The sequence below is a fragment of the Fukomys damarensis genome, unplaced genomic scaffold, assembly GCF_012274545.1.
Source record: "Fukomys damarensis isolate Sample0158 unplaced genomic scaffold, DMR_v1.0_HiC HiC_scaffold_7, whole genome shotgun sequence".
NCBI classification, from domain to species: Eukaryota; Metazoa; Chordata; class Mammalia; order Rodentia; family Bathyergidae; genus Fukomys; species Fukomys damarensis.
In genome coordinates, this window is record NW_022900919.1 from 2905571 (window position 1) to 2926470 (window position 20900).

General features: G+C 43.5%; 1 protein-coding gene across 1 annotated transcript in view; it reads right to left on the reverse strand.

Moving 5' to 3' along the window:
- Gabra5 (gamma-aminobutyric acid type A receptor subunit alpha5) overlaps positions 1-20900 on the reverse strand; it is a 65440-nt gene that overhangs the window by 7169 nt on the left and 37371 nt on the right. Inside the window, exons 6-8 of the mRNA XM_010612932.3 lie at positions 14678-14760; positions 2766-2909; positions 99-251 (exon numbers count right to left, since the gene is read on the reverse strand). Coding sequence (XP_010611234.1) covers positions 99-251; positions 2766-2909; positions 14678-14760 — 380 coding nt within the window. The remainder of the gene's footprint in view (positions 1-98; positions 252-2765; positions 2910-14677; positions 14761-20900) is intronic.

Below are 20900 nucleotides of genomic sequence, written 5' to 3' on the forward strand. Positions count from 1 at the left end.
TTTTTTTTTTTTTTTTTTTTTTTTTTTTTTTTTTTTTTGCTCTGGGGTGGTTAGATCAGTTACAAAACTGCTGTCTAGGTCTGGCTGGGGTCACTCACCAAAAACTGTCCTGGCTGGCACAGATTCTCTGTTTAGCCAAAAGGACACCTGGGACAAGATTACTGTCATTATGCAGGGAAGGTAGGTCTGGATGACAAAGTAGCCAATCTTCCTTTTCAGGTGGAAATGAGCCGTCATAATTGTGTATTCACCTGCAAACATGCAAATAATACATATTAGGGCTCTAGGGTCTCTACAGTCCTGCTCCAGACAGAAGAGTTCATGGTTCCTGGGTACTTACTTTCACCTGTCCTTCAAGGCAGGTCTTTATATTAGAGAGAGGATGGAGGAAGATGCATGAATCTGTTAACCATCCTTTTGTAAGTCTCTTGACACCCAGTCTCTGCAGAGCCTTAGCTGATGGCTGTTCTTCCCAGGGAAAATCAGTTCTTTGTGTTTACTAATCCCTGGTCACAATCTCTGCTCCCATATGCCCCTTGCCTGCTACTGCAATCAGGACTTCAGGATTTAGCCTTGCATATATAATTCAGGATATCTCACAGCTCTCACAGATCCTTCCCATTTACCATCTGGGAACCCTCCAGGGAGCTGGGTCAGCCACTGTACCCCAAGGTCTGTGCTTGCCCAGTCCGCTGGAGGGTGAGGAGCAGCAACTCAGTACCCACAGATAGCAGTTCATCCCTCTTGCCACCCACCAGAGAGACAGGCACCCTCTAAGCATTAGACTTAGGACATTTCCTTGGCAATGTCCTAGTGCCTTCTCTGGATTTGCCTGGCTGTGTGGAAGGAGAGTGGAGACCTCCTGTTCTTTGCTGAGAACAATGCTGCCCTAATGGTTAACTGGTAAGGAGCTGGGGTGGGCAGGCTGCTGATGCAAGTGGGAGTGAGGCTTGTTGGACCTCTCCCTGCTACTTGGATGTGCATCTTCCCTGGAAGATGGCAAAGGTGCTTTTGAGTGGGGTTGAGCTGAGTTGATAGGAGGACCATACTCCTTCAGCTGCATGGCAGGCAGGGGACAGTGTGGCTCATGAGCTGGGCTGTATATAAACATGGGAAGAAGAGGCCTAGAGACTCATCACTTAGACCCTGGGTGGGGTCTCCTCTGTGAGGGGAGTGATCTTCCTCATGTGCAGAGTTGGGACACTGGAAGCTGATGACAGATCCTGAGCTACTGTGGAAATCAAAGCTCACAGCTTAGCAAGGCTAGCTGTGGATGTTCCCTTGTGCCTTTGCTCACATATCATACATCAGAGGGCAAGGAACTGCAAAACTCATGGGTGGTAAAATCTGTCCTTACAAAAGGAAACCCATATTCTCAGCGAGCCTGAGAGCTTTGGAGTTGGGGGATGGTTCACATACTCCAGGGCAGGATAGAGCAAGGGAGTGGTGCCCAGAAGGCTCCAGTGGCAGCGGAAAGAAGGCTCAGTGGGTTGGGTACCAACAATGAGATCTTTAACGATGATTCCACATTACCTCCCTTTAACACAGGGAGGTGTGAAATCTTTACAGTAGAGCTTGATATAGTTCTCCTCATTCTTCTTGTGCTCATTCTGAATAGGAAGTAGGAAAATTAGGTAATGTGTTTAAAGAGTATTCTTCTTAGAGTAAACAGGAGCCAAAACCTGTTGTAAGTGTTTTAAAAAGCTATATAAAAATAATTCCAAACTGTGGCATTCTGTTGCTACCACGATTCTTCACTCTCAACTTCTGCCATAAAGTGTTCTCACTCACTTCCATAAACTCAGGCCTGTTTCTGCATCCTTTCCGTGCAGCAGTGCGACCAAATGGCGACTCTCGCCCGGCTCTCTGACACCCCTCAGGGTGCCCAGTGCACAGCGCACACAGCTGGGCAGGGCCTGTATGTGCAGAATAGGCTGCTCCCTGAATGTCTGTGTGCATCCTGCTAGCTGCCAGGGTTAGTGACCAGGACCTCTCCTGAGGGTGCGCTCTGAGGTGCAGACCTCATTCTGCATCCATGGCTCCCTCCAGCCCTCTAGGCTTTTCTCCTCTGCTACAACAGAAAACTGTGTCCCCACTCCTAACTTTGTGCAGTCCTGAGTCCCCACTCCTACCACCTGGTGACCACAGGGGCTAGGCCTGCCACCAGCCAGGAGTTGTCTGATAACAGCCCGAAGGTCCCAGACGTCAAATGCACGCTGTTCCTTTGGACTACAAGTATCGTATCCGGGAAGCCAGGCTTAGGTTGCCCTGTGGGCTCAGGCCACCTATGTTGGGGATGGAGAGTTTCTGCTTCCTTCTCTGTACCAACTCAGCTACCTCTTCCATGCCGTTCGGTGGTCCTTTCCAAATTCAGCTCAGGGAGGTCTCTCAATGTGCAGAGCAGGATGCAAGGGAGCAGGCAGCTGGGAGAACGCGCAGGAAGCATCTGCCTTTTCTACAGAGACATCCTGGTGTCTCCGTGGGCAGGGCTGTTATGTAAGCAGATCACATGCCTGGGGCAGGGCCTGTTCCCAAAGGGGCAGATGCACTGCAATGGAGCCTGAGCGCCCCCTTCAAGCCCCCCACAGCTGCAGCTGATAGCTCTGTGAGCAGCTGTAGGGAGGGCCTTGAAGCATGGCGCCTGTGCTGCTAGGGGAGTGCAGCTGGCCAAGGGTCCTATTTGTGGCCTGTGTCCCCTCGAGCATGGCATGTGGAGCCGGAGTTCCTTGCAGGTCCCCAGAACAAAGGCCCATGCAGACACTTACCTGTGCTCGTGCTGATGTTCTCAGTACCCACTGTCTGCCCCATGAGGTGGTACTGGTTCAGTCTGGAGCCATCTTCTGCCACCACCACAGACTTGGTGGAGCCATTGGTCCAGACATAGACGACTTCAGAGTTAGGGTATGCATCTATGTGGGATGGGCAGAAGGGGCACAGGTGAGGAGTCACTGCCAGCCATGAAAACACAAAGACGTCAACAAAAGCAGCACAAGAGATGAGGGGCAGTTTGGAAAGTCAAGAGTGCTGAGGTTGGGCCAGGACAGATGTCACCTCGATTCTGGTCCTTCCCACTGGAAATGAGCTGGGATGAAGAAGCCAGGGCCTGGTTCTCCTTGTTTTCTCCTCTAGTGCAGCCAGCGAGAGCCCAGCTCTGAGCCCAGAACCTGTTCCCTTCAGCTCTGCGACCCTGGCAAGTCTCTTATTCCCTGTGCCCTGTTCTTTCATTTGCAGAATGAGGTAACCCAGGAACCTTTTCTCCAGCTCTGCTGTGACTAGATGTCCCTAACAGTGATACGTGTGGGGCCCTGACCATGGTCGTCACCATGTCTGTGACTGTCTCCCACGCTGAGTGACGGAATTCTCTTGGGCCCATATAAGACATTTAACATAGGGTATTAGTAACAAAAATGTTTTTATTTTTAAAATGTTGTATTATGACATTAAAAAGGGGGAAACATAGGGCTGGGGATTTAGCTCAGTGGTGCCACCGCCTGCCTTGCAAGTGCAAGGTCCAGAGTTTGATCCCAGGTACCAACAAAAAAGGTGCGGGGGACATAAACTAGTGGGCATTTGACCTTGTTTTGTGAAACTGATGAATCGACAGCTGGTTCTGTCACTGCCTGCTCAGTCCACGATCAAGCAGTGCACAATAAATTCGTAAAAAGGTATCCCTAAAATCACATAATAATGTTAAACATTTATAATCTTGGGGGCCATATTGCGAGCTGTCAGAGCCCACATGCAGCAAGAATGGAGTCTAAAGCTACCTCTGCAACAGGAGCTGCTGTCCTGGGTGGGACACCTGTGAAATTGTTATCTAACGTGGATGGAATTTAGGTGTCTGACCTTAAAACCATAGCTTCTCCTGGATTATCCCAGTGGGCCCAATCTAATCACGACAGCTAGCTTTCTCTGGCTGGAGCAGTTGCAGTGATTTAAAGCACAGGGAAAGGACTTGCCTGGCCACTGCTGGCTGTGAAGCCTGAGGAAAGGCATCAGAAGCCCGGCATGGATGGCTCCCAAAGATGAGATGCCCCCCGTGACAGCCACAAGGACACAAGGACCTCCCCACCCAGGGGACAGACCTGAAACCTAGCCCAAACCTGATGTGCCTAGAGGAGCCTCAGCCCAGACCCCGTAGAGAATGCAGCCCAGACCACCATGATTTGTCCTTCTGAGACCCAGACTTGAGAAAGCAGCCAGGCCCACTGGACTCTTGGTGGACAGAATCAGGAAATGACAGATATACTATTTTTAAATGTTAGATTTGTGAAAATTGTCACTGTAGTAGAAAACTAGAACAGGTAAGGTGGAAAACAAACAGGAGCCTCAAGAAATCTACATTCTGGAAGAGAGAAGCATAGAAACATAAAATATACGTGGTGGTGGCCAGCACTATGCAGAAACGCCAGCCAAGAAGAGGCAAGAGTTGCATTTGCAAGGGGGCGGTCCAAGAAGGCCTGCTTCAGGAGGCCCATTCAGTGGATCTGTCGAAGGATGTGCAGGTGCTTCCCTCAGAAGGAAGCAGGTCTCACAGAGAGGGAAATGGAGATGGAGAAGTCCTGAGGCAAGAGCATGCTTGGGATGGCTGGGAGAAGATTCACACGCAACGGCAGAGAAAAGGGTAGAGATAATATGGCCTAAGGACACTCGAGGCATCTGACTTTCCTCTGAGACTCAAAGATCAGTAGCAAGGTGTAAGTAACTGAATGCCTTATTCTAACATAGGCAATCAAGGGGCTACTCTAGCTGAGTAGAACACGAGACCACGACATAAGTGGAAAAGGGCTGGAAATGGGAGGGTGACATTAAAATAACCAGGTGAGTGGTGGTGGTGGGCAGAAGTGGAGAAATCAAAGCTCACCGAACAAGGAAGAGCGCTGTGGCTTACACTGAGAAGTGGGGCAGGATTCCAGGGTTGGCTTCGGCTTCCAGTGAGACAGCAGCAGTCCTGTGTCAGAGGGAAAGGGTGGCAAAGAGGCTGCTCTGAGTGTGGGCAGGCAGTGGCTACACAGGTCCCAGGTCCCTGCATGCCTGGGCTGCTGGAGACACAGGCTGTGAAGTCTCCTGGGGAGAGCTAGAGAAGAGAGGAGGATGGAGCACAGCTTCCCAGGTGCGACAGGCCATCCAGATTGTAAAGAGACGAGGAAGGAACAGCAGAGCAGCCCACGCAGTGAGAGGGCACAAGACAGGCTCTCCTGGAGGCCTGTGTCAGCCTGTAGGTAGGGGCCAAAGGGTGGCTAGAGAGAGAGGCAGGCCGCCTGTGCAAAGTGTAATTCCCTGGAATCTTGTCCAGCTGTCCCTTCAGGTCCTGCAGGGAGACAGGCACACGCCACGGTCTTCCCTGACAGCCTTATCTGCCACGCGGGTCTCCAGATCATGCAGAGCCATGCACTGCTCTAAGGAGAGACCAACCTGCAGGAGAGGGGATGAGCACGGAGATGGGCTCCAGGTCAGGGTCCCTCAGGAAGACATCTGCTTTGGGACTTCCTGGTAGCTGGGCCAGCCCAGCTGGGGACAGTGCCTAGCGCAGCCAGTCGTAGGTCTCACAGGAAAAACCACAGCTTCTGTGTATCAGAGGTGGCAGGGAGAAGCCAGAGAAATGACCTCAGGACCAACCAGTTGCTACTCTAATTCTTGTTCTATGACAAACAAGTACCCATAACAGCTGAAAAGCAATAAAAAAGCACGTGTATATAATTCAAATGAATTAAACTGTTAGAGCCCTTCCAGTTCTCCCTACATCAGGACACATGAATTGCACAAGTTTTAATGTGCTGTCTTTCACAGCTGTGACCTGAGTCATCTGATCTGGATTTCTGATGTCTCTCTGTTTTTATGTATCCTGTGTCCATTTCCCATGTGCCAGCCGGTGCAACCACAATAGCATCGGTTTGCCCCACTCCGCTCCCAGGCAGGGCCTGCTCTGCCAGGTAAGGCTGCATCATGAACATTTTTCCCTCTTCTGGGCTCTCTGCTCCCCTTCCTTCTCCCCTACCTGTTTCAATGAAAAGACAGACTGTAATTATGAAGATATTAGAACACCCACAACTGGAAGTGTGAGGGTCACCTTTTCCTCCTTGGGGGGTCCTGGCCCTTTGTTCATCCACATATATGTTGGACTCTACTTCTTAGGATTCCTTTTATCTTTGTAATGCCCATGAGATTTGTGTTGGAAACCAGTGGATCTACAGATATAGGCTGTAGATTGGGGAGCCGCAAAATCTGACTGTTATCACCATGGACATAATGTGTCTCCTCATGTGTTTAAATAATCTGTATTGAAATATCTTCCAGTGAGGTAGCATCATGCCCTACATAAGCATCTTGAGCCTCGTGTTAGTCAGCTTTCAGTCACTGTGACCAAATCCATGAGTTAATTAATGAACCAAGAACAAAGATTTGTTTTTGCTCATGGTTTCAGAGGTGTCTGATCATGGTTATTTATGTGGGTTATATTGGGCCTTTGGCAGCCGAGTGCATCACAGTGGGAGCAGGTGACAAAAAGTCTTTACCTCATGGTAGCCAGGAAGCAGAGACACAGAAAACAGTCTACTCTGATTTCCCTTCGAGGGCATGCCCCAGTGACATGCCCTCTTTCCACTGGGTGCCAGCTCCTAAATTTTGCACCACCTCTCGGTAGCACAAGGATGGGAGCTCTACCACATGGGCCTTTGGGAGAATATTCAAGATTCAAACCACTGTAATCAGCATTTTTAGATTCTCTCCACCTAGACACATGATGCTTTCAAAAGCAGTGTATCTTGTCCTGAAACAATGACCACAAAGAACAAAAACTTACAAGAATCAGTCCAGAGGAAGTCAGAAGCATAAAAATTAGCAATAAGAGCTTAACATTGATCTGCACATAAGCAAGATGCTAACAGAAGCAAGAGGGGTAGCTCCACTTACAGCAGCTGCTGGGGCCCATGGGAGCCATGCTTTGTTCCTCTTACAAGTAGACACTGAGTGACATTCTGCCCTTTCTTTTAATTAGTCTGACCTTCTGTTTTCAAGTGTTAGGTGACATAGAGACTCATTTCCACATGTGCAGCACTGGAGCTGTCCTGATGCAGTGCATTCTGTGTTGATTTCCTTCCCTTGGGGAGATTTGCATCTCCGGGTGATGAAGGTGTGCATGCAGTGATACGGCCTCCGCTGGGCAAGTGGCTTTCAGTTGTATAGTCACAGGTACCACTGGGCACAACCCGGTACTCTTGTTGGCTACCTGAGTTTCACATAAGTGACAGTGAGATTTCTTCTTCCGGTAATATTGGTCAGTGTTTCAGAACTCTGAATAATGCAGGGCTATGGTAACTTAGACACAATCTGTGAAGAGCAGCCACACTGGACCCTGGCCAGGCTGCAAGAGTGATGTGGTGGGGCAGTGACAAGACCCTGTCCTCTGGGTGGGAGGAGGACCCACTTCCTGCTGTCTGGCCCAAGCCAGTTCTGCCTCTGGTGTCTGTGCACCTGTTCTGTGTCTTCTCAGCTCACTGCCCCACATCAGGGAAAGCTCCCACTCTGTGCAGCTGCCTCACAGTGGGGGGCATAGGAGTCGTGAACAACTCCCTTTCCATTTCCTGTCTGCATGAGGCTGGAAGCCAGCTTCAGCCAGGAGAAAGAAAATGGGCCCCATAACCCCTGGATATGTGAGCAGGTGGGGAACATGAATCTGGAGACACAGAAAAGCTCAGGGATTGGGCACAAGGTCATGGTGACGGAACAGCTCTGGAGGTGGAAAGGCCAGAGAGTCTGCACAATCCTCTAAAGAGAACACGGAACACAGAACCCTGGAAACAGCGCTTCCCTCGGGAGCTTACCACTCACTCAATGAGAAGTGTGCTGAGCAAGAAATAGAAAGGGGCCCAGAGCAGGTGACACTCACAAGAGGGGGACAGCAGGGCACAGGAGCACTGTGGGTCGCAATAGAGTCTGGGGTGTAGGTACCTCCTGAGGACCTGAGAGTGCAGACGTGTCATGGGCAAGTGTGACGGCTGGGACAGCCCCACTCTGCAGGGCCACTGATGCCCTTCGTTTCTGCCCTCCCGAGTGCTGGACTGCTTGTGTTTTGCATAGTTGGACTACAGGGCCATGCTCACAGATGGTTCCTCTGTAGACTCCCAGGCTGAGTGTTCAGCCAGGGATGTGTGCTTTTTACACTAGCAGGGAGGGCCACAGTGATGGCTGACTGGGACACAGTCATCTTTGTCATCTGTGCCTGGCTGAGCGTGAGTCTCTAAGACCCTTTCTCAACTGCTAAGGACCAGGGGGGTGGATAACAATATTTACCTTCCAGAAATGACCTAAAGGAATAGTAATCCTAAGTAGAGAAGTTGTTTAAGTCACTGAGTGATACTGCACATTTTAATTCATACGTTCTTGCTTTCTGAATTGTTTGGGAATATTTAAATAACTACTGAAGTCGATGCTATTAATAGCATTAATGATAACAGTGAATTTTTCTCTCCTTGTCAGATTAAAGGTAGGAAGAAATTGCCTCGCATGCCCCTTTACTGACCAACACTAAATTCTTCTTTTTCAGTCAGTGGTGGCCTATTTAGTGTTTTAGCTGAGGCCACAGTACAGAGGAAATCATGTTTACTGTGCTACCATTTTCCCAGATTTAGATCTCCAGAAAACACAACTCCCGCCATCTTTGGAGCAATGATCAGCAGAACCAGAGAGAAGGCTGGACAGGGGTCACTCATCCCTTTCAACCACCTCCCCTCAGGTGACACTGTCTGACCTCTTCTAGCCTTGCAGATCCTCAAAAGGTTAGGGACAGCAGAAGCAAGCCCTTAGTTACGGGGCCATTCAGAAGCCAGGAGTTTGAAATGATTCTGACATTCACTACCACAGCAATGTTGACCACCCTCTTAGTGTTCTAAACCTCTGTTTTACTAGTTACAGTTCTCGAAAATAACACCCACATCCCAGGGGTCTCAGTGAGGGCACAGTGTTTACACAAATATTAAGTATTCAGTGTTCACCTGCTTAGTTAATAGCAGCTACAATAAGTGTAAGTGTATGCTGAGAAGGATATTTGGTGTCAAATCATTCTCATGAAAGGCTTTGCTATTAGAATTTACTGTTTTTCTCTTTTCATGATTCTGTGAATGGAACGTAGGGCCTGGTACATGCTAAGTATGCACTCTACCTCTGACCGTCATCTACACAGCTTGAATTTATGTTTTAACTGTTGGTCTAAGCAGATCCAGCCTGTGAAGATGGTGGTTACTTTCATCTGACAGAATGTGCAGGGAACACAGGAACTGCCAGTTGTCAGGCATCTGTTACTAGGTGTTGACTGCATATTGCATTAAAGAAATGCAGCTTAGAACGTAACAGCAATCTTAGAGATTGGAGAATGTAGAGGATTTAAACTCTCTGAAATCCATGTATCTAGCCTTTCTTTCTTTTGTCAAACCAGGACAGGAACTGGCACAGTAACCGTCTCAGGAGACCTGTCACACATTACCTGCATGACCGTGGGCTGGAAAACAAGTCAATACTTGAAACAATGACTGCACAGCACAAATAAGAAAGCTCTGTCTGACACATTTCTACAGATATGGCATCTCAAATGGTTTATTGGGTACCCAGGATCTCTGCTTTAAGTTCAACAGATAAATTAGATCGAGAGGTTTTTACACACCCTTTGCTTTGTGCAGAGTGCAGTGAGAACAAGAAAGCCATGAGAGGTGGGATGAACAGATAACACATCTGTCCTCTAATAACTAAGCTAAAACAAAGGATTAACATTTGCTGGTCACGAGGCCCATCCCCAGCCCGCAGTGGGGTCCTTGGGAAATCATGTGGAATCTAAGGAACAGACTGAAAGAAACGATGCTCTTCCTGTTTCCAGACGTTAGTAGGATATGATCAGAAAAGAAGGAAAAGACTCATACTTCCAGAAGGGCTGCTCTGCCTGACAACTGGGGTGGAAGCAAGGCAGGAAGCCACAGTTCATGGGGGGACATTCCTTCCATAATTTCCTACACCCTCATAATTCAATTCATTGTTTTAACCTTTAGACTAGAAGCTCCTTCCAGTTACTTCCGATGCCCTCAAGGAACCAGTATTTTTCAAGTCACCTAGGATTAGTATCATGGATACCTTTGAATACTCTCTCTCTCTCTCTTTTATCCTGTGTATCTGGCCACCTCCTGCTCCTGGCTTTCATCACTTCTGCCTGCTTCATAGGGATTCTGTGCTCTTGGTTTCACCTTCAGAAGCAGCCACTTCAACACATCTGTCCTTTGTTCCATAAACATCACCTGCTCTTCCTGGTACTTCTAATGCCATCCTGTCATTCCCCAAATGAGGCTGCTTCTTTGTAAAATGCATTTTTAACAGACAAATAATAATTCTGCACATGTATGGCATACAATATGATGGTTCAACTCCTGTGTACTTTAGAGAAAGCATCAAGATAATTAATGTATCTATCACTCTATCACCTCACCAACTTATAAAGTTTTTGTGATGAGAATGGTAAAAATCAATTTTGGCAATTTTGAAATATAATATACATTATGATTAACTGTGAACACCACACTGTACAATATACCACAAAATCTTCCTGCAGTGTGATTGAAACTTTGTAAGCTTTGACCATCTTCCTTTTGCCTGTTTTTCCCTCTGCATGGCCAATCTCTGGAAACAACCCTTCTCCTTATTTACATGAGAATCCATATGTAAGTGAGATCATGTAGCATTCATTTTCCTGGGACTGGCTTATTTCAGGGAAGCCTTCTCATTTTGTTCAACACCTTGACTAATTTATCAGTACTTATTTATATTTTACCATTATTTCTATTTATGCCTCTTTCTACTCATATCTTACTTGTTTAAGTTCAAAACATAATCCTTACAATTAGCTTTCTTGTCTGTAAATCCAACTGGAGTTTTAACTACACAAAGGCATGTAGCCCGGTTATCCAGATGTGTCCATCCTCACTTTCATGGGAGAAGACCATGGCTTATGCTGTGGCATAGCGCTCACTGCTTGCCGTGCCTGCTAAAGACTAAGTATTGGTGTTCCTTGAACACTTATGCATAGAAACCTGATCCTACATGTTAGGGTATTGAGAAGTGTGCCTTCAGGAAGTAATTAGGACATATGGAATTAGTGCCTTTATAAAAGGTTCCAGAGACTTCTTTTGATCCTCAAATGATATTTCGGATTACAGTGAAAAGCCAGTCTTCCATGAGGAGGAAGGAGGTCTCCAACAGACGTGAAATCTGCTGGTAACTTGAACTTGGACCTTACAGAATCCAGAACTGTGAGGAAAAACCATATGTTGCTTCTCAGTAACCTAATTTATGCTATTCTGTTTTAGCAGCCTAAACAGACTAAGACAACACTCCCAGTGTCTTTTAAATAGTCACTATCTTAGTCCATTTGGGTCCTTCTCCTGTCTTCACATGGCAAAAGGAACAGGAAAGCTCTTCTGAGGCCTCTTCTGAGGGCATTACCCTCATGACCTAATCACCTAAAGGCCCCAACTCCTAATATAATAATCTTGAGGTTTGGTTTTAATGCATGAATGTTGGGGGCGTGCAAAACAGGCAGACTATATCAAGGTTAACTAAGCCACTAACATGAATGTAAAATAACCACAACACATAAAATTTCATTGTGTTTCTTTTTGTTTGTTTGGTACCAGGTCGAACTCAGGCCCTTGTGCTTGCAAGGCAGGTAGCCAAACCACTGAGCTAAATCCCCAGCCCTATTATGTTTCTAAAATCTCACAGAAGGTGGCACGTTCACATCAGGCTTTCAGAAGCTTGGGTTCTACATCACATGTGCTTGTGCTGAGTCACTAAGAGCACTGGGAACAAAAAGTGCAATAGCAAAGTCACAATTCCACAAGACTGAATGGGCTGACAGCTCACTGCAGGGAGACTGATCTCTGGTTCCTGAAATTCTCCCCACTGGATGCCCACCAGAAAGCCTCCAGCTTGAAAATTTTCATGAATGCAGATGTTATCTCATGACTTAATCTAATATTGCATGTATCACTTCACAAGTAAATGAACAAGGAACCCCCTTTTTTTCAAATAGTTTTGATGTTTTTAATCACTTGCTTCCAAACAGAAGCCATATCATTAATTTTAAGGTATCTCCTCTTAGCATAGGAAACATCCCTTTATAAGCAGGGGGTAATTCCAATATTCATTGAATTCTTGCGAGGAGAGGCAGCAATAATAGAAATGTCTGTTAATCCACTTGTGCATTAATGAAGACAAAGCATGTGGGTTATGAGAATACGGACATATATTTGCATTCCTTTGTCTCCTAATAGCAGGGAACTGTTGAACGGGGTAATTTCAAACTCATTATACTACCATATTTGGCCTCTGGGTGCTCAGATGCCAGTGTATAAGTGAACAAGTTGGTCAAGTATCTATTTTTAGTAAATCCAAAAATTAAAAGAAGAAAAGCATGTAGTTGAACAGCATTTCTTCTCTTTAAATAAATATATCCTGACAGGAAGCCATAGAAATTTGAAAAAAAGGTGACAACTGTACACAAACATGATATACAAATAAAATATTTCCAGTGATTTGGGACAATGTAGTAATGGTATTAAGAGGAAATAATCAACATCTGAATCAAATTAAATCCATTATCAAAATATGAGGCAGACCAAAAGAAATCCGACATGACAATTCAGAATCTCTATTGATTTGCAGAAGTGTTCCTGCTAATTTTATATAGCATTGATCTTATTTCATATCTCTCAGTGTAGAAAGTGAGGAAATCCAATTGGGTGAGAACCTTAGCTTTGAATTTGATAAATTTGATAAACTGCAGTTGGTTGTGACTGTCAAGTACAGATCATTTAATGAAGAAAAATTGCGTTGTGATGTATTTTTCTTTACCGAAAACAAGAAGGCAAGCAAATATGTTCCCCCAAAAGGAATAAATCTCCAAATTCTGCTGGCAAAAGTGAAAAGAATTAACTTTGTAAATCAAGGTACCACTGTCAGGTTAAGTGATTCACTGACCTCTTCTTCAAGATAACATTGTAAAGGTGCTCGGAGGTCAGGGGAATAATATGTGAACACGTGAAACTGCAACAAAGATGTGGAAAACATAAAAAGTACCCAGTAGATATAATCATGTTAAGACAGTATAACAACTGAAATTTTTATTTCATTTAATGAAATTTTTATTTCATTTATTGAATGAGTCCAATGGCAGATTAGATTACATGGAAGGACAAAAGTCAATGAACATGAACAATGGTCACTAGAAATTATTTTATCAGAGAAATAAAATGAAACAGAATAAGAGTGAAGAAAGCTTAAAAGATTAGGAGGCAGTATTCAGTGACAGTATGCATGGTGAAATTTCAGAAGAGAGAAGGGACAGTAAAGGATATTCAAAGTATTAATTGCTGAAAATTTTTATATCTGGGGAAAGAAATGCACACCCAGATCCATAAAGGATCCCATAGAAGCAAAACTCAAAAAATTTGACACCAAGACACATTATCAACAAAGTATTAAGTGTCAAAGATGAAGAGAGAAACTTGAAAGCAGCAAGAGAAAAGTGACTTGTTATGTTACACTTGTATCTACAAGACTACAAGTGGATTTTCTCATCAGAAACCCTGAAGGCCAGCAAGAAGTGGTAGGATATCTTCAAAGTTCTGAAAGAGGTTGGAGAGGCTAACTAACTTGCCCAGTGAAGGAACAGGATATCCAGGATTCAAATCTACATAAAGCTCATGCTTAATTCGAAGAACACATTTTGTTTTTCAAAATGAAAATTTCAGACCAAGTGTACTGGCAGTTCCCATAATCTTGGCTGCTCAAGAGGTCAAGGAAGGAAAGTCACAAGTTCAAATCCAGGCTGGGCAACTTTGTGAGATTTGCTTCAAAATAAAATATATCAGTGATATACATCAATGATTGAGCACTTGTGTTAGACACTGAGGTCCTGGAAGCAGAGTGTAACATAGCATGAGTACAAATAAATAGGAAAGAAAGAAGAAAAGAATAGACTAATCCCAGTTCTTCTCCACATATTCCAAAAGGGGGATGTTGCCATAGATATTCATTTGGGACACTGTTACGAACTCCATCTGGGAGAGCTGAAATCCATGAAGGTCAACTAGTACTGGGTAAGTGTATACCTAATGTGTTTTGATATGTTAATCTGCCAGAGGAACACAAATTTCTCATATGATGAATGTTCTGGGAAAGCAACGACTATGAACATGATAGACAAGGTCATTGCCCTCTTGAAACATTCTAGAGGAAGTAAGTCAACATAATGATGATTATAGTACAGTAAAGAAAGTTATGGGCTCTCTATTGAGAATTGGGAGCCCGCAGGGAGGAGATGACCTGTATGCTGAGATGTGGGGGAAAAAAGGACTTTCAGGTGAAGAGCTGAGGAGAAACTCTTATGAGGAACACATTCTAGATTGTTCTGGGTCTCTCACATTACCTCAGTTTATATTGATCATATGTCAAGCAGGTGTGATGTTATCACTTTAGATACAAAGATACCAATGAGGTAAGGACAAACTACTCCACAGTCTTCTCAAAGAGATTGCATCACATCATGCTGTTTATATATAGAACCAAATTCTTCTCAAGAAATGTAGAATTGATCCCCAAAGAATATCCACGGGTCTTACTTGGGAAAATAACTTACAGCTGCCAAATTTCAGAGGGCAAGCATGGGCATCCATCGGAAAGTCTTCAAGTTGCATGGGGCACTCGGCAGAGATTGTCAAGCTGAAAAACAACAGAGCATCGTCAAATGAGTCACTGACTGGCTACCTGTCGAGCAGCCATCTTGTCCCAGAAAGCCACATAACTACTTATTTTAATGATCTTTTACAAAATTTCCTAAAACACTGACTAAATTCCATTAAGCTTGTGTAGAAGGTAAATATCATTGAGATGTAAGGCTAAAATTGGATCCACTCATGATCCACTGTAAAACTAAGAAGCCATTAAAGTTATTTATTCTGTTTTCTGTCCTTTCCCCACCATCTAAAAAACTTTACTTGACAAGGCTAAAAAATATGCATATCCTAACATAGTTTATGAATTCAAAAATATAAATGTAGGATAAATGTGCAAATTTTTACTAGAACCTGGCTACACTCATTGTTTAATCACTGATGTGAAACTGGAGAGTTAAGTGAGGCTTGTTTTATAATAGCCAGTGTGCCTGCTCAAGCTTTTTATTTTTTAATTCAAATAATAGCACCAACCAACCCTCCCTCTCAGTGTCATTACCAAAGATAATACTGGTCGTGATAGCAGTCAGTGCATCTCTGCCATCAGTGAAATACTCAGCATCAGCTTCGACAGGTGCTAGTCTGTAAAGTCTTTTCAATTTGAGAATGCCTCATCCATGGCCTCAGTGCAGTCATAGGCTGGCCGGGCCCAGGACCCAGTCCCTGCTGTGCAGTGGCACAAGGGGGAAAAAGACTGACTTTATCTTCTGCTCAAGAGAACAAGGTGCCAAAAAGATGTTCAGAAGCTTCTGATTCCCCAAAGACTAAAGATGGGGCTCAATCCCTCTTTCTCTTGAGGGAAGCTCCCCTCTGTGAGGAAAAATTGTGTTACAAATCTTAGCTAATTGATAAATTTACTTTTGCCTTCCAATTTAAGTTGGTACTTTTATTTAGTATACTTAAAACGTTTCTTATAGATTGTAAATTAAACTAGAATTGCAGGGTCAACTTGCTCTTTTCTCTGCTTTCTGCTGATGATAAGAGTACTTATTTAAATTTACTTGAAACTCTGTTGGCAGCCAGTCAAGTTTAGAATTGTAACAATCTAAGACCAAGAGAGAGAAAAGAAAAAATTACATTTACAATACCTGATGCTCAGAAGAAAAAAATGGTTTATTCCAGACACAGGGAAATGTTATCTAAGCCCCTGATGAGAGATGTCCCTAGCCTTCTGGATCTAAGAGGAAGCAGGTAGTTCGTTCAATCCCTCTACCAAGGACCTGGTGCCAGGTCTGAGAGTTCATAGATTTTGGTAGAATTAGCCCATAGGCATTTGTAGAATTTGCATACCTAACTTCCTAGCTTTGAAAAAAACCCTTTATGAAGCCACAAAGTGGGTAAAATGAGAATCTTTATTATGGGAACAAGTACAACAAAAGAAAAAATGGCTCAGTTAGTTCCTAGATATACATGTGTAGTCCAGCACTGCTCTATAACATAGATTGTACCTCATCAGCTGTAGTGTACTAGTGTATCACGATTTATGGGAGACCAAGACACAAAATTGTGTGAAAGGCAAAACCCAGCCATGCTCAGGGCTCAGTGTTTTGAATATTAACCCACTGAGCCCCATGCCAGCACAAATAATTGCCACTCCCTGGAAAAAGCCTCAGTGTCCTGCCTATCGCTTTGAGAACTGTAGTACAGATTTAACTCACTTTGTCCCACTAAATTCCACTTAGAAACTTAGTTCCAAACAGGGAGAGATGTTCATTATACAAAAGCAAGCCTGGCCCTGGTTTTGTCTGGTTTCCCATCTCATCATATGAACTTCTCACCAGTGCTCAAGCCACTGTGATGCCACAGGCATGGGACCTCCCTGAGGCTGGACACATGGGGCTGCCTGGGATTTTGTTACAGCGACAGAAAGTGGACTAAGACAAGTGCTTTCATTTCTCTACAGCATTTCACTGATTAGATAAAATTCTCATTTTCCCAATGGACTGTCTTAGTCACTCTTGATGCTGGGATAAAATACTTCACACCTGCAGAAGCTTATTGTGGCGCTCAGTTCAGAAGCTTCTGTCCCTGTTTAGCAGGCTTACACACAGAAGGGATACAGAAGAAGGGTCTGGGGAGAGGAAAGCTACTCAGGGCATGGCATCCAGGAACCAGAGAGCAAAGGAAGGAAGAGGTGAGGAAGGACATACCCCTTCCTGGTCACTCTGCAGTGACACATAGCTTCAGACCAGACCCCGCCTCTTAACAGCAACTCAGCTGTAGCACTGTCACGATCGAGCCACCTTCCAAAAGCCCACCTATGAGCATGTGAGGTTCTGGGGGACACTGGGCTATAAACCATAATGTGAGCATATCTTTGGTTTCTTCTGTCTCTTTCCATTATTTCAAAGAAAATGAAATTACATAAAATGAAATCAAAGATAAAATGCATGCTGTAACTGTACTTTTACAGCAAATCATGCAGCATTATATTGGTGCCGCTGTCAGTTCCTCCTTACATTAAGTCTAGATGTGGCCTGCGGACTCAGGATGAGAACCAAAATTCAAAAACATGGACTTTTGCCTTGACTCTTTCCTCCTGTTACAATAGATAAACCTCTTGCTGTTACATTGACATGCACCTCACACTTGATGCACTCAGAGTCATCACTGTACATGTTCTCCGAATGATGCTAAAATACACATCAGTGGAAAGAAGGCGTGAGCAAACCAAGGAGAGGAAATTCTTTATTAGTACCCGAGGGACAGTCACCAGGGACAGAGTGAGCCACAGAGGGCTGTGCATGCAGAACACACTGCAAGTGTTTCAGGTTCACTCAGGGAGATGTTTTTAACAATGGCATTGTTATATGACTTCTGTCTATGTGTCCCCCCAAAGCCTTATGTCATCATGGGGGTGGGGCTTTTCAGAGGTGTCTGGATCTAATGTGTGTGGCACTGGGATCAAGGGTGTGCGATTACTCAGTCAGTCCACTGATTAGTTTGGCTGATTAGTTCTGGCTAGGATTGAGAGTGTGAGTCTAGGTCGGGTAGTCTGCATAAAATATAAGGGACAGAAAGAGGACTGATGTGCTTTTGCCTGACTGCTTGATGTGGGCTGTTTTTCCCCTCCATTGCCCCTCTACCTCAGAGCCAGCCAATTATGAACTGAAACCTCTATAAACTATGAAGTAAATAAACCTTTTCTTCTTTAACTTTGAGCGTTGGTTATTTTGCTTCAGCAACAAGAGAAAAGTAACTAACACAGTTATTCCTCGTGTATTCAGAGAATATGGGAAATAGAGAAAAAGGGCTAAAGAATAAAATTATAAGTAGCTACCATTTCACTGATGATCAGACCTGGTACATTCAGACCAGTGTTTTTATATGCACATATATTTTTTCTATATATGTACTATATGTATTTTTTATTATTAGAGCAGAAGTATTTCCCATCACAAAAATCTCTACATAATTATAACATTTTTAATTCTAACATGCTTGTATACTTGTCTATATGTGTAATAACCTATAAGCTGCTCTTAGAATCTTACATTTTTACAGGATTAATAATGTACATTGGACCTGTTGAATCATAAACTACGAAAGGGGCATATTACAAGTGATATGAAGTGATTAAGGTATATAGAGATGTATTGATTATAATTAGGAAAATTGGGACTTTAGAAGCATAGCTTGCTAAAATGATATTCAGCTAACACAAAGGAAATAATGTTGCTTTATATGTTTATTAGTAAACTTAGGCAACTTATTAAGCAATAATGAATGAGAATTTAAGTGACTCAAATATGCTCAAGAGAATAAAATTGTAATCAGGCTAAGAATATCTAGAATTTCTCTAGGAAGTGAAATTTTAATAGTGGAATAGGAAATTTATGCAAAGATGTAGTAAGTATAAAGTAATAAATATGAAAATAAGCACATGAAAATCCCTTGTTGTAGGAGATCTGTGGGTTGGTTTGTTGCCTCTATTCCAACAACTTAGGGATATACACACAAAAGGAACACCCATGGACCAATACAGAACAATGTGAGTATGCAGGAGAAGAAGATGGTCCAGCTGCCATGTCTTCAGCATCCTGAACTATGACTGATCCCAGAAAACACTGTTTCTGCTGGTTCTGTAGGACCCTTGGAAACCCAGTCTATCCTAAGTTTTTTATTTTATTTGTATTTATTAATGCATGTTTGCAGGACACAATGAATTGCTTGGAATTGGTACATGTACATGACACATCAATTCTTTTTTCATCCCCTTCAGCACCCTCTCAGTCTCTTTCCCTTTGGGAAAATATCTATTTTCCTACTTCTTAGAAGCTCTTTTACTTTTCTCTTTATTTTATACATTGGGTTTCTCACATTAGAGAAACCATGCCCTATTTAAGCTTCTGTGTCTGATTTATTTCACTAACATTATGGTCTTACAGTCCATACATTTTCCTACAAATGACTCAAATTTATCTTTATTTATGGAAGAAGATGAATAGTATTCCATTGTGTGTAAATACCACATTTTCTTTATCCATTAATCATCTGATGGACATACAGGTAGTTTCCAAGATTTAGATATTATGGATTGTACTGCTATAAACATTGGTATATGTGTATCACTATAATAAGACGTCTTTAACTCTTTGGGAACACCACCTAGAAGGGGTATGGCTGAGTCAAATGAAATTTCTAGTTTTAGTTTTGTGAGGAAACTCCATGATTTCCAGAGTGGTTGTACCAGTTTATACTCCCACCAACAATATAGAAGCATTCCTTTTCCCCACAGCCTTGCCAGAATTTGTTATTTGATTTCTTGATGATAGCTATTTTTTGTGACATAAAATGGACTCTTAGTGTTGCTTTTATTTTGGTTTGCATTTCTCTAATGGCAAAAGATGTTGAACATTTCTTCACATATTTATCAGCCATCCATCATCTTCTGAGATGTGCCTATTTATTTTAGTGGCCCATTTTTTGATTGTGTCTTTTATCGTGAGGGTCTAAACTTTATTTCTTTATATATTCTAGTATTATTCTTGGGTCCAAAGAGTAGCTGGCAAAAATTTTTTTCCATTCTGTAGGCCATCTCTTCACTCTATTGTTTTTTCCTTTACTGTGCAGAAGGTTTTTAATTTGACATTAAATTGCATTTGTTGATTTTGGATATTATTCATATGCATTTGGAATTCTGTTCACAAAGTCCTTATCTACACCTATATCTTCAAGAGTTTTGCCTATTGTCTTTCATAAGGTTAAATTTTTTAATATTTAGACCTTTGGATGTTTTTGATTTGTTTAGTACACAATGAGAGATATGGGTCTAGCTTCAATCTAGCATGTGGATAGCCAGTTTGCTCAACACCATTTACTAAAGAGGTTATCTTTTTTCCAGTGTAAGTTTTTGGCCCTTTTGTTAAATATCAGATGGCTGAATGTGCCTGGGGTTGTTTCTGTGTTCTCCATTCTATCCCACTGGAGCACATCTGTTTTTGTGCCAATACCACGCTGTCTATACCACTACAGCCGTGTAATATAACTTGAAGTCTAGGTTTGTGATGCTTCCTGGATTGCTCTTGTGACTCGGGCTTCCTTTTGCTGGGTCTCTTCTGGTTCCACATGAATTTTAGCATTATTTTCTGTAGTTCTGTGAGGAATACTGTTGCTACTTTGCTTGGGGTTGCATTACATCTATATACCAGCTTGAGGAGTATGGCCACTTTGACAGTGTTGGTTCTGCCTACCTAGGAACAGAGGATATCCTTCCATTTTCTGATATCCTCTTTGATCTTCTTTTTCAGAGTACTATAGTGTTGGTTGTAGAGGTCTTTCAATTCTGTGGTTAGATGAATTCTGAGGTATTTAATTTTTCCTGATGGCATTCATGGAATTCCTGACACTTGAGAAGCACAAAGAGCTCCTCTCTCCTCTCTCAGGGCTGGTCTTTGGCATCAGTCCACATGGCCACTGTGGTACCATGACTCAGAACTTCCTTTGTTTGTCCCTACTCATCGGAATAATGCCCTCCACCAGGGAAACCTGGTCCTCTCCCTTGGGCACTCTGTTCCTCTTGGCTTTTTTTCCCTTTCTTGGCCAAGACCATGCTTTTTGCGGGGGGGCGGGTACTAGGGATCAAACTTGGCACCTTGTGCTTGTGAGGTAGTTGGCAGAACCACTGAG